The sequence below is a fragment of the Ornithodoros turicata genome, chromosome 8 (genome assembly GCF_037126465.1).
Source record: "Ornithodoros turicata isolate Travis chromosome 8, ASM3712646v1, whole genome shotgun sequence".
NCBI classification, from domain to species: domain Eukaryota; kingdom Metazoa; phylum Arthropoda; class Arachnida; order Ixodida; family Argasidae; genus Ornithodoros; species Ornithodoros turicata.
Genome location: NC_088208.1, coordinates 30007429 through 30021359, shown reverse-complemented (window position 1 = coordinate 30021359; position 13931 = coordinate 30007429). Strand labels below are relative to the sequence as shown.

Genomic DNA, 13931 nt, shown 5'->3' with positions numbered 1-13931 from the left:
AAATTGTCGGAGTTCAAATGCACAGTGAGTTTCCAGTACCCAAGTTAGTTAAAATGTTCATTAACATAACTTCCGACAGAAATTTCAATAGGTACAGCTACCCATCCGTCCACTGCAAGTGCATTTCACTAAATTTTTCTCCCGTTGAAGATCCGATGGAGGGAGGGGAGAACTGGAGACATTGGATCCACCTTCATAGACCTTATGTTTTTATTAGTATATAGACTTACCTTCTTTACCCTTTGAGTCAATTTTTGATGGCCACTTTGTCTTTCATGTGCTGCTTCATCCCAAAGAAATGTTATTGGGGGTACACCAAGCCACTCCTAGCCTTGGAGTGGCATATTCTGAAGCACTTCAAAATTTTGGGTACAAAGCTTGCATATTCTGTGCAGCCAAATATGGTACCATGCCTTCCTTTCTTCTAAGACTTGCATATCAAATTAAGTATTTGCATTCGGAGGTTTTACGAGAGGAAAATTGGCAGGCTCAACAGCGAATCATTTTTACATGAAATGCTCCCGAGCCCAACACGTGTTTAGACAAAGATAAGGCGATTTATTTCTCAGCTCCTAGGAATTCTAAATACAGAATATTTTTATAAGTTACCCATCTTTGCAAACATATCTACAAACTAAACACAAATTTCTGTGCTTGGTTACATATGATGACACTAATTCTTAACTGCAGGAAAAGAAAAGTGGTGTTAGGATCCTTAATATTCCAATGGTCTGTTCTGCGTGCATTAAAAACTAAAAAGCTTTCGTTGCTGTAACCACTCAACACCACAAACAGAAAATAATTTGCATATTAGTGCCTCGCCGCATATGTTTTATTTAAAACTGACTTAAAACTACCAAAGCTGCTGAGGATATAAAGCAGGAAACGACAGGTCTAAAACTGTGGCACTACATAGGAACAACTATTTATCACATTAAGAAATGCCCCAGCCCCTTTCTTATATATTCTTTTTTTTTTTTTTTTTTGCAAATGGAGCACATGCCAATGCCAAGTCATGTTTTGAAAGCGAACTTTCCTCTTCCCTGCAGGACCCCCACGTGACCAGCAGGGAATCTGAGACGAGAAATCTTAGGCCAAAAGAGAGTCAATTCCGAGCTTGGATGTCCTTCAGGACAAATGAGTGTAATGTGGAAGTTGCCTGCATACATACAAAAATACAGGTTGCATCTTGCATCAAAGGGGGGGTAATGCACAGTCCCTCCAAGAGAGCGATTCTTCCGCGCTGCTCCCTCCTCGTCAAAAAATACGATGACATAGACAAAACTGCCAACCAGACTAAATACATTCCTACTATCGTTAAAGCCGAGAGAGTCCAGCTTTCTCAGTCGCTCGTACATCTGCAGCTCTGTTCACGACACTTGCAACCGATTTTCGCAAAAGAACGCTTCCCACGCGCAACAGCTAGCCTGAGCAGGACTAGAAACTGTACCTCTACGCTCAAAAAACAAGCAAAAAGTGCAAGAAGGAACCCCCGAAAGCACTGCGGAAGCACCGAGGAAAAACTCCTCTGAGGTTTCTCTGAGGAACTCCATATTTTCTGGCACTTTGAGCAAGGCTATGAGTCCCACGAGAACTTACTCAAGAAGTTCCCCAGAGGCCACAACACTTGGCTGTCTCCATTGCACCTCTAATAAGAGAGTCCACTCGAGCACTTTCTCTTGTAGAGCGTAAATCCGACACTGCATTGCTGACTGAACAACACGCTTTTTAACTTCACTAATACCTTAAAAACATGAGACATGTGAAGAAACTAGACAGCAGCACTGTAACAGAAAAAAACAATCATCTATATTATCCCACCATTTCACTTTTCTTTTGAGCATACTCGAAAACACTGCAATTGAAGACAACGTGTGACCAGAATAGTACCTTTGGAAGAAGAAAAAAAGAAGCACTGCAGGTGGTCGACAAAGGGGAAAAGAAGAAGAAAAAAAAAGAGACTGAACGACAAACAGGCGACGCTTGTTTCTTTTTCTTTTTTAAAAAAGGGAGAGGGAAGCAGAACTTGATAGATGACGGGAACGTAGGGGGGTCACCAAAGTTTTTATGCATGCCACGTCCATTTTCCTGCCACGTCCATTTTCCTGCCACACACACACACACTCCGGTTCATTTTCAAAGTTGCATCTATATACACCTAGGGCGCATCGCTCTCACACTCTGCTCCTCCTCCACTTCTAACAGTGTCCTCTATGTACAGTAGGGGGTCTCGGCTATGTCGGCTGCTGTTGTTGCTGCTGCACTGCCTGTTGAGGTAGCTGCTGCTGAGGCTGCTGGGGCGGCTGCGAGAGTCTGCTGAGCGTCTCGGGCGTTGCGTGGGCCCGCAGGATCCCGTTCTCGTATTCCAGCTGGGAGATGCGGTCCAGTAGTTCCGTAATCTTCTCCTTGAGCACGTCCACCTCCTCGCGTACGGCAAACATCAAGTGGCTCTTCACCAGGTCCTGGAGGAGTGAAAGTGAAACGGGTCGAAAATCGGAGCAGAAGTGACGTTACTCGGGGGTACAAGGATGGGGCACACCTGGGGTTCTTCGTTTTCGGGGGTAAAACCCGATTTTTCGCGATAGTTTCCCCCGATAGTTTCCCCGTTTTCGCGATAGTTTTCGAGAATGCAAGTAAAAGCCGATTATCTACCCGAAATCCTTGCGGTCCGTCAACTTGTTGTTCTGGGTAAACCGTTGGGAAAAGTGAATTATAATGTCAGCAAAGGGAGGCTATTTGTGACGACCTATTTGTGCGCCTTTTACAATCCCCTCCTGCGGGTGAAAAAAGACGAGCTTTTGTGGAGCTCAGACAAGTGTTTGAATACTGCGGTCATTCACTGCCCCAGTTTCGAGCGGAAACATAAATATTCTTCTTTCTCGTCCCAGTGTCACCGCCGTGGCTTGTTTCATATGCCTCTCGTTTCATCCAAAAATTCCCCGATGACATATCAAACAGAGATCGTAACGCCCGATTCCTCCCCGAGTTCTCGTGTGTAAATAGCGCCAGATTCCCCACCCCCTCCCCGAATTTGAAAAATCATAAAACCCAAAAATGAAGAACCCTATGCATACCCTATGCCTCAGTAAAGCAATTGAATTTGACGCAACAATTATTTCATATTGGATGCACATACACTAAAAGTTGTTGAATTCTTGTAGGAATTTATAAGTAAAAGATAGATGCATACTACTCAACAAAGAAGATCTAATAACAGTTCTCACTGGATATAAATTACACGGGGTGTTTGCTCTAACGCGTCCAGAAATTATATCTAAAGCGAGCGATAAAAGAAAAGCAAGTGGTACTTTTCTGCTACTTGCGTACGAAACAGGTACTGCTTCACTAGTAGCACCTGTTTCTTTGCCAAGTAGCTGAAAAGCAGCGCTCGTTTCTCTTTTATCGCTCGCTTTAAATACAATTTCTGGACACGTTAGAGCAAACACCCTGTGTAAACACAGCCTAGAGCTAACGTCATGCAGCAATTTTATCAGATTAACCTGTGTGGTTAAAAGGAGCACACTGCACGGGAAACAGCACGTTGTCAATGTAAACAGCTCAGAATTCATGCTAAAAATTCCTAAGATTGCTGGACGCAATCACTTCACTTGCTCTACGTGCTTCGGTGCTATGCTGTGAAGCATGCTGTGAAGTGAGAGTGAAGAGAGAGTGTACCTGAATTTTTTAACTTACCATAGCTTGCTCAATCTTGTTATCAATTGCCACTGTGCTACCGGCTGATGTGCTGCGACACAGAAAAAGAATTCATAAGACTGAAAATCACTCTGCACAAAGATATACGGTTTCGTCAAACGCTCCACTTTATAACAGACAGACGACATACGAGCAGTTTCTAAGTTGTTGTATACATTCATTCCCAACGAAGTTATGCGCAACAAGAAACGTATCGACAAACAACGTGAGTAAACATTGTCACACACAAATAAAAAAAGCAGGTGTGCAGTGCCTCTGCAGGAGCGTTCCCGAAAAGGAAGCGCCAGTTATAGAGGCACTGTTACGTAACATCTGATTACGACGTGCTATAAAAGGTCTGCACGTCAAACAGGTCGCAGTGGACCATCGTAAAACGTGTGCACACTGCCCGAGAGCAATGTTTCCGCATTCACGTTTTGACGGTGCTCGATATTGTACCTCAAGAAGGGTAACCACTGATTCGTACGCAGCAACACCAACACAAAACACAGGACGTACAATATACGGACGGCTTACCCAACGATACCTCTGACAATGGTGTACACAGAATTTGTGGCCGCCTGATGTCCGAGCGCCGAATATCGCGCCGCTACGACAATCTCACTTCGACTCATATGGTGTGGAAAGCGACGGCAACCCCCTGAAATCACGGCTCCCTTTTACCTCGGCATTTGCAGGGAAGCAGCCTTTCGTTATCGGTATCCAAAATAATCGAAGGTTGCACAATAAAGAAAAGAGGATGATACAAGCATGACCCCGAAATAGTTGCACGGGGTGAGAAATATCGCGGGCCCCTTTACTGCCGCTGTGTTGCACCGGTTCGATCCGGTTCCCGTAAGCGCAGAGGATCTCCGCTTCTCCTTCTCTTTCGGAAGTCGCCTGGGTTCGAGAATGAGTCCTCTTTTTACGAAGGCTTCCATATGGACCTCCGATGCAGGTTCGCGACAAACACTCGGCGCACATCTGCTCCGCAATGAACGATGCATGACGACTGCAGGAGAGATACAACAACACAAGCACGAAAGATATTTCTCCACAGAGCCACTTGCTCGCGCACGGACAAGTTTATCTGAGGAAAGGGGAGATGGAGAGAGCAGAGTCCCTTTGAGCGCTATGAGCCTCACGAGTAAACAAAAACAGCAAGAGGGCATGTTGTGTGCTTCTGCAATCGTCCGTAGTGCAGCTCGATCATGGCAACCGTAATCGAAACATTAAATAGCGAACATCTGTATTATTATGGCACACTCTAGCATCTGGGCGCAGATATTTTTATAATGAAGTGAAGAATTACGCAATTTTTGGCAAATGGATCGCGATGTCACTTGTCGCGTACGAAGTGGGCATAGCAGACAACACGACCTTGGCCGATCGCATACCACATTGGCGCCTGTGACGTCATCCGTGTTTTTGCTGTGGCTAAAAGGGGGCCGGAGAACGAAGCAACTGAATGGGCTTGTGGACACATGGTCAAAAGGCAGCTGACGATTGTGTAATTATTTGTCACACGTATTTTTTCACGAATGTACTATATTGCCACAAGCAATGTCCGATTGGCAGTGCGTTTTTGTCGGGATAATACTCAGAGTCTTTTTTCTTATATTTTTTTAAATTACTAGTTGTGTATATTTATACCTACTCAATAACACTGCAGGCTCTCTACATGAACTTAACTACAGTGGCTTAACTAGGAGGACTATAATACAAATGAAGTAATAGAAGTAGATGTCTCAACGTAAGGTGTCCACTACCTTTCCTTCGTCCAGGTCAATGCAATGAGTTAATTACCCGTAGAAGTTGCTCACTACTGATTTTGAAACAGAGTTACGTGGTTTCAAAACCTATGAAATTTTCTCTGGAAAATGCCAAGCCCCGGAGGAGTGCACATCGCATACCTCGAGGTTGCACAAAAATGCATTTCCACACAAAAAAATTACGCTCTATATAAATTCAGAAAAACGAAGGTGCCACCACAACACTTGCAGTCCGACAAGTAGCTTTTCTGTTCGTCCTCAGATAAGAACACCTGAACAACTGCCAAAGTACGACTGACTCAGAATGCTAACACACAACAGCCTCACAACACGTTGAGAAAAAAAAAATCTCTACGTAAATATTTGTATTCTACTACATACTGTCAAGTGCTATCAGCCTTGCTGATGTCCTTGGACTTGAAGGGCTTGTTTGCTACCTCCACGGTCACCAAACTTATCAAATACAAACAGCAAACATAGAAGTTGTTCAGTGGGGATGCAGGTTTTCCACAAGAAAACAAAATCCCTCTTTCATAGAAAATGCCAGTGCTCCTTATTTACTTGCAGCTGCATAGCTTACTAGGATACCTCGACTGATCCACACCGTGCAGTCTGGATACTTACAGGAAGAAATCATGAACCTTCGACTTGTGGGTACGCCCTCTAAGAGGAAACCTGCCGTCACATCCAGAAGGGCCAGTGTACCTTGATGCAGGCATCAGAAGAAACGATAATCAGCAGGGAGGAATATCTAACCCTCCTGTCAGTAGAAGTTGGAAGACAAAGGCAAAGCGTAACAAGTGGAAGAGGAGCGACAACCTTTGCACGAGCTGGTTTTAACGGAGAAAATGCGTAGAAGCAGAGGTGGTTAGAAAAAACTGACATTCATGGAAGCCACACAAAGAGGAGCCGGACCAACCGCAGCCAAAGCCAGACAGTGCAGGACAGTGATGATACAGGATCAAAACACAGCGAATGGGTAGACAACCCTGAGACACTTTCCGAAAGCAGACAACCTCGAGAAACAGCGTAGAGCTTCAGCGATAGGCGCAAGGTTATGCAATAACGGAGACTTGCAGAACGAAACCAACAACTCGTTACAAATATGCACTAATCACGTCACAACCCATTCGAATCATTCCCAGTCACACCCAATCCCACATGCCCCCAAGGCCTTCACTGTGTGACTCGTAGGAAGTAATCAAAGGCAGACAGACCACAGAGAGAAGATAGTCGAGATTGCGTCCTGGCAATATTGTCACAACGTGTGATCTTCACTATGATATACCTATCAGTACAAACATACTAAACAGTAATAGTAGCCTTAATAACAATTTTCATTGACTGATTAATAAATTGATTTACATTTGCTTTGGTGCCATACCTACTGTTTGCTAGCACTGTATCATGAACATAGGAAAAGGTGATGCATTACATTAATGTGAAACAATGTTTACTGACTTTCATGCTTTGATGTCCTGTACCTGTTTCAAGTTTGCAAAAACAATATGAAAATAAAAAAGCACAATTAAAAAATATCTGCAATGTACAGCACTCCTTAGTGTCTTCTTTAAATGTGGTCTGAAAAAAAAAAAAAAGAAGCGACAAGGAGATCTATGTGACAGCATAGCATGCAAACGAGCTACACCTGTGGACCCTTTGGTGCAGTATGCAACAGGTGGCAGATTTCTTTTTTAATTAGGAGTAAACTGGGAAAAAACTACAATGCCCCCAGACCAATAACTGTTGAATGTTCTGGAGGATGCCAACACTTGTGAACAGAAACCACGCCTTCCAGAGTTTTTTGTCGCTCGTGACAGGTACCACCTTTCTTTTTTTTTCAAAACAAGTGTATTGTACATTCCCTTCGTTTACTTTCCCTAAAAAGTTACAAGATCTTTTTTTAGAGACAAGTTTTGCTCTAGGCTCCATCACTTTATGTGGAAACATAATAATTAAAAAAAAATAAAATATTGTGTCATTCGAACTGCAATGGCTTGCACACTGTACTTAATTTGAGGCCAGATGACATGCATATTCCCTTTTGGGGAAAAAAGGAAAAGAACTACTCTAACCTGTGTTTGCTAAGCACCAATTCCATAGGCATGGGCAAGCATGACAAATGATGTTTAAGTACCCCTGTCAGATCATGTTGCATGCAAAAAGAAAAAGAACTGCGTACAGTAACAAACAGGAACAACTCATCCTTTCTTTTTCATATTTTGAATTTGTGACGCACGGGCGGTTGTGTGTGTGAAGCGAGACGAGCAACCAAAGAAGGGAGAGAAGAAAGCCTGCGGGATGCTGCTGTTGCGTACCGCAAATATGTACTGGGCTCCAACCCAGTGATGTGTACGATTGCATCTACGTCCCTCTAACGATCTTTGCACCCCTGAATCACTCTCGGCGCAGTTTGTAATATGAAGTGGTATAAACTAGTGTGCGGTGTATGCTGCTTTGGTTTCTTTTAAACATCGAGCAACTGATAAAACTTCATTACAGCACACAGGACTTATTATGGCATAGTGGATAACAGCTCTGGTCATGAAGTGCAAACGACACGTTATCCTAAAAAACATGTCAAAAGTCAAAGCAAGGGGAAGAGCTGCAATGCCTGCAGAGACATTCAAGGTCAATGAAAACTATTGTCTGCAGAACAACATACAGTTCATTATTTTCATCTTTTCGAAAGGGCACAGAGCCAGCCAATCGCACGCTTCAGTGCTCTTTTGCCTATACACAGTGTCGAAAGCTTTCGCCAGAGTATCTACCGGAACGGGACCACCACAAAACGTGTGCCAGTTGAGTGTTGTCAAAAGTGTCAATATACGAATTTTGATTATACAGTAGAATCTCTTCATATTCAAGTTGGTCGGGCCAGCAAAAAAGTTCACTATATCGGTGGTTCATACAGTGGGGGTTTCAACCAATTTGGGGTATCAACACTTTGAAGCCGCAGGTTTACTTCACTATATGCTGGTCCACTAAATAAATGTAAAATCCCTAAAAATGTAAAAGGTAAATCACATGCTGCATAGCGGGGTGCCACCATTATGCATATAAATTTTTTGCACTCGTTAACAATTACATAATGGCAATGCAGTTTGAATATTGCCTTCCCTACTCTGGTTGTGTCAAAGCATGCGCTGTCATTTTACTTTGTGTGTGTGTGTAGTTATCTGAAACCTATACAGGGTGTTTGCTCTAACGTGTCCAGAAATTATATTTAAAGCGAGCGATAAAAGAAAAGCAAGTGGTACTTTTCTGCTACTTGAGTAAGAAACAGGTACTGCTTCACTACAGGTTTTCCTGGCAATTTTAATCCAAGTCCAGCTAAATTAATCCATGCCCCATAGAGTTTGCATGGCACATGGATTAATTTAGCTGGCACTTGGATTAAAATCGCTGGGAAAACCTGTAGTAGCACCTGTTTCTTAGTCAAGTAGCTCAAAACTAGCGCTAGTTTCTCTTTTATCGCTCACTTTAAATAAAATTTCTGGACACGTTAGAGCAATCACCCTGTATATGGTACAATGTAAGCAATAACATACTGTACACTGCTCTTTTCTTTCTGGCTAGTTTTGCATGGTCTCTCGAATCTATCTCAGGCAGGCAACCTAAAAGAAAAGCACCCTCACGTTCAAAAACAGATCTGTAATGAAATGTAGAAAATTAGCTCGGGCAAGGTCTGCACGAAACTGAATATACCACACAGAATACTGACAGACAGTGTAAGAGACTTATTTTGAAAAATGATGTGCCCTTTTGCAGCATTGATGATACACATTGCTTTGTATTTGAATATATATTTGGGACCTGGATGTTGGGACCCTATTTCAGTGCAACAAACTCAGTGCTTTGTTCAATGTCTTGCAACACCAGATCAAATTTAAAAAAAAACACCGATCTTGTTTGCACCGATCTTGATCTTGTTTGTGTTTTTGCAAAGAACTGCCATGAGCCAATGTCGATTTTTAGCTTTCCCTCAATATGTTTCCTGTGTTGCAGTTTTGTGTGCTGCTAGCAAGTACTTGCGTATGTTCTACTGAAGCACAGTTTGTAAACACCCTGACCAGTAAGCAGCTCTAAGGTATGACCTCAAATTGCGCACCCCCACGGCACTTGTAAAACACCCTCTATGACAACACCATGCAGTCTAGCACGGTAGACAAGACCCAGACAACGTAAACAGGGCAAATAGGAGAGGGAGATTTTTGGCCGCTCAAAGATTGCATCTCCACTCGCAATGTCAGAGGCTGTGCATGAAACATTTGCTTAGAGCCTGGATAAGATTAGCACCATGTGACACATGCGGTGCGCATTTTTCCCTAGAAGCATGGTTAGCATGGTATGCAACACACTGCAACACAGACAACAGGGGATGAAACCCACAATGGAATAAAAGGAGAATCTAAATAAAATTGCATGTGACGCCACTTTGTCTTGGCAGTGTGGAACCCCCCAATTTACTTCCAATTTATACAAATAGAAATAGAGGAGTAAACAACTTTGATTTTCATTTTTCTTTTTTGGTGCCCCTTAATTGGATTGTGACGTAAACAAAGTACCAATCAGGACAATACCTTGATGTGCAGGACATTACCTCTGGTGTTAGAGTACGGAGTGCCCACTTTTAATGTTCACCCCACTCACTTCGGTGGACCCATTCATGTTTATGTTTGATGAAACATTGGGGTTGGTGTCTCTATTCCCACATGAACCAGCAGCGCATGCATCGCATAAATATATATTTTTTTGAGTTGTCACGCTCACCTTTCAGAGTCCTCTTCAGTTGCCGACTTGTTGGCATTCTCTGGAACAGCTTCCATTGCATGCTCTGACGCCGGCACCGTCAGCTGTCCAGTGGCCGTCACCGCTGGGACGGGACCAGAAGCAGACACAGCCGCTGAAACCGGAGTGGAACATACAACCGGTGGGGGAACCGACGCTGGGACGTTCACCGGTGCAACACCACTCATCCCCACACCGTCCGCCGCATGATGTGCCACCGATGACAACTGGCCCTTTGCTTGCTCGGGCACGGGCTGCAAAACGCTCAGAGGTGCTCCCTGCGCCTTGGGACTGACTGGCAAGATGATTCCGTACAGGGGACCCTGCTGGTTGTTTGTCGGGTACGTCTGTCCCATAGGGATCTCGTACACGTGGGCCACAGCCTCGTTGGATACAGCGGGGGGTAGGTCATGTCGTGTTTCGCGGTTTTCCTCGGAAAGCTTCGAGTCTCCCTGCATCGCAGGCGGATCCACAAAATCCATGCATAACCACCGCCCTCGTCCGAACGGCTCGGAGCTGACGATCTTCACTACTTTGAACCGGCGCTGCCAATGGTCTGGGTTGATGGGCACTTCATGGGCGGTGTTGCTGCTAGGGTTACTTGCACTAGTGACTATTGTTAGAGAGCCTCCAGTGGTCACTACCGCGGGCGGAATAGTGACACTAGTTAAAGAACTGGTCGACACACCCACAGGTTCACTGGTGTTGGGGGCACCGGCCGGCGGCTCGACTGCCGTCGCAATCGTTGTTGCGTTCTCCGCGGTCGGCGAGAGCTGGTCATTCTCGACGTCAGTCGTTTTAGAACAATCCAGGATGTCAGAACTTAAATCCTCCGTGTGGCTCTCGTCCAGGTCGTCGGCGCTTTCATCACCACCGTCGTTGCTCAGCCGGGAGCCTTGGACAGTGACGCTGGTGATCTGAAACGACGTAGGCTTCTTTTTGGGTCCGGCAGGGTCCGTGGTTTGCACTAACGTCCTTGGTTCGCCCGGACTGCTGCCATACATTGTTGATGGTGTGATTAAATCTACGTCGCTGCTGTACAACCTCGCAGTACTGTTCCCAATGCCATCACCACAGATTTTGTCGGCCATGATTACCTCCCGACAGAGGGAGTGTTTTTCTTTTTTTCACCTCCGAGTGGATATTTTCACAGATCCTATCTCGGACGGATAACTTCAAAGTTTATACCTTGTACTATAATTAGCGTCCATTCTCAAATACCAGTATCGATCGCCACTGGCTCAAAATATTCTAGACAACCATCTAACGTGAGGAGCCCCTCGTGATGCCTTCGCCTAGCCGACTCCTAGACAAAAATGGCGACCATATGCAGCAATGCACGACGGGAACGGAACGGCAACTGCGCCACCAATCCAACAGAAAATTTCAACTGATATATGAAATACCCACACTGCGCAACAATGTGCCAAAAGTTAACACGACCTTCGCAAAAGCGCGTTCGGACAGCATTATAAACTTAGAAGTTTAAGAAATATATTCCCGCATAACTGCTATCCGCGCTGTATCTAAATTGCAATCGGAGCGAGCGTAAATTATATTGCTTATCGACAAATCACCAGACATGTGTTAAAGCATTGGAACACCCAATAACTTGCCTACAGTTCCTTGCTTACGAACGTCGAGGACTGCATGTTACGAAACAGAACAAACACTAGTTGGAAAACTGGCGCTAGCTGTCACACAAATTGCGAAAGCTGCACATGTAAGATAGCGTTCTGCTCAAGTGTTCCCGTTAAAATAATATGCGCATTGTCGCGGCTATGCGCTACAACATGCGTTATGCAGGGCACTTGAAGACTAGTTGCTAGTTGATCAAGTCGTTTGCATGAAGGGCGAGGTCCAATAGAATTACGACATTACCTCTAGCTGCAAGCTCATTGGTTGTTGCGTCATAACCGCTGCCGCTTCAGTCGCACACGGGAACCGAAGGCGTTCACAGGCCGAAGTGTTTGGGATTTGACGTTGAAAAACCGAACAGCTCGAGGTTGCTCGAGTCTTGTGCGGTTAAAAAAAAATATCAAGCTCATTTGTTTCTACTTCGTCTTTTTTCAATCTCTTTTTCACTACCAGCGTCTGGCAGATTTTGGTATGTTTAGGCAAATCAAAAATTGTTAAAATCTGCAAGTGTACAACAGGAAAAGGTGTAAGCTGCAAAATGAAGTTTTTTTTTTTTTTTTCACTTGTTAGGCTGCATTTATACATCCAAAATACAAAAGCACGGGTGAACTAATGTAGATATCTTATTGTGTGAATGGCATAAGGGTGAGCATGCTCACCAGTACTGAACTATTTATCCAGCGCCGATCATCCAGGTACTGCTTCTTGCATTGTCAATGACAAACTTTTTCACAACTGTTAGGGACTTGTCATATCTTGACATCAAGTAGAATGTGAAAATGTGCATGAACGTTTATTCACAAATGAATTTCTGGGCTCCTCAGAATCATTCTACACAAACAAAGCAGCAATAAACAAAGTTCCTCTCCACGAAGTCCCTTCTCTCCTGTGCTAACAATTTAAATAAGTCATCTAAGTGTATCATTGAATGAAAACAAGTTCACAACGTAAGCAGCAGTAAGTTCTATGCACTTTTTTGGCAACACATAACAATGAAGAATATTTTATTGTCACTTAACTGCAACACACCTGCAACATAAAGAGCACTACAATACCTCTAATGGAATGAAACAGAGGCAAAAATTACAGCTCATACACTAAGAACGAAGGAAAAATTAGGGCCAAACTGGCCGTAGAAACTTACTGGGAATGATGCACTGTGGGTCGTCACAACTTGACACGCGTGGGCTGCTCAGCACAGTGACAGACAATGTCTGCGGTCCGGGTCTTAACTATTGTGCCACACTAATTGTTGCACAATATGTGTACTCTGCACTCCTATAGTAGCCATCCGGCCGGTATTTGTAGCCCATCCCGATTTCCGGTTGAAAGGCAATATTTTTCGTACCACCGTACGCATTTCTCAGAGAAGTTTCAGCAGATTCCCTAAGCCCCTAGAAGGAATTCACAGCGGGTCCTAATCCACTTCCAAATCTTGTTTTCTATTTGCATTGTAACACAGAGTCTAAAGAGTGGAGAGCAGAGTGGAGCTCCTCTGCGCTCTGCTGAATGAGTGCTTCTTCTCTTTGACCATCTCCTATTCGCTGTTTCCCTCAAACAATTCTCTGCTCATTCTCCTCTTCCTTTTGATCTCATTCTTTCAGCCCATATATTTCATGACCCCCATTACCTGCACCAACCCTGAATGGCAACCCTATTTGCTCTGCACTAGGAGTGCCAGTCGACTTAAGTCGACTCACCCTAGTGCCACCCTATTTCAACTGCCACACAGAAAGTCGAGCTACCCACATGGTGGCCGGTTCGAAATATTTTGTCCAGCCATGGGGACAATACAAGTACACGTAGCGTATTGTGCCTTATTTCTTGATGCATGAGCTGCAGTTTGTGAGTATGTTTGTTCTATGGACACACAAGTACTTCAGAGCAAACAGGACTTCGAGGTCATCAAGTTTACGAGCATTTGCTACAAATTAAACATATACTTACACAAACGTGCATTACCATTGTAAGCATCATTCGCATAAAAAAAATGCTTGCCCTGTAAGGCTAAAAACTAGAGTTCAGCTTAGAACTCCA

General features: G+C 44.1%; 1 protein-coding gene across 2 annotated transcripts; it reads right to left on the bottom strand.

Moving 5' to 3' along the window:
• Positions 1 to 1124: 1124 nt before the first annotated feature.
• On the bottom strand, positions 1125 to 12056 carry LOC135366908 (TSC22 domain family protein 2-like). Of its 2 annotated transcripts, XM_064599895.1 has the most exons (4): positions 10239 to 12056; positions 6090 to 6170; positions 3694 to 3745; positions 1125 to 2462 (listed from the first exon to the last, which is right to left on the bottom strand). In XM_064599895.1, the coding sequence occupies exons 1-4, from the start codon at positions 11345 to 11347 to the stop codon at positions 2235 to 2237; spliced, it is 1470 nt and encodes a 489-aa protein (XP_064455965.1). In that variant the 5' UTR covers positions 11348 to 12056; the 3' UTR covers positions 1125 to 2234. The 2 variants fall into 2 exon arrangements, with proteins under 2 accessions (XP_064455965.1, XP_064455966.1); XM_064599896.1 differs by lacking the exon at positions 6090 to 6170 and having other exon boundaries at positions 10239 to 12008.
• Between the last annotated feature and the right edge of the window lie 1875 nt (positions 12057 to 13931).

Coding starts and splice junctions, on each gene's coding strand:
- LOC135366908 (XM_064599895.1), bottom strand. CDS start 11,347: ATGGCCGACAAAATCTGTGGTGATGGCATTGGGAACAGTACTGCGAGG. Junction 3,746..6,089: donor AAGGTTCATGATTTCTTCCT/GTAAGTATCCAG, acceptor TCTGTGTCGCAG/CACATCAGCCGGTAGCACAG. Junction 2,463..3,693: donor ACAAGATTGAGCAAGCTATG/GTAAGTTAAAAA, acceptor TCACTCCTCCAG/GACCTGGTGAAGAGCCACTT.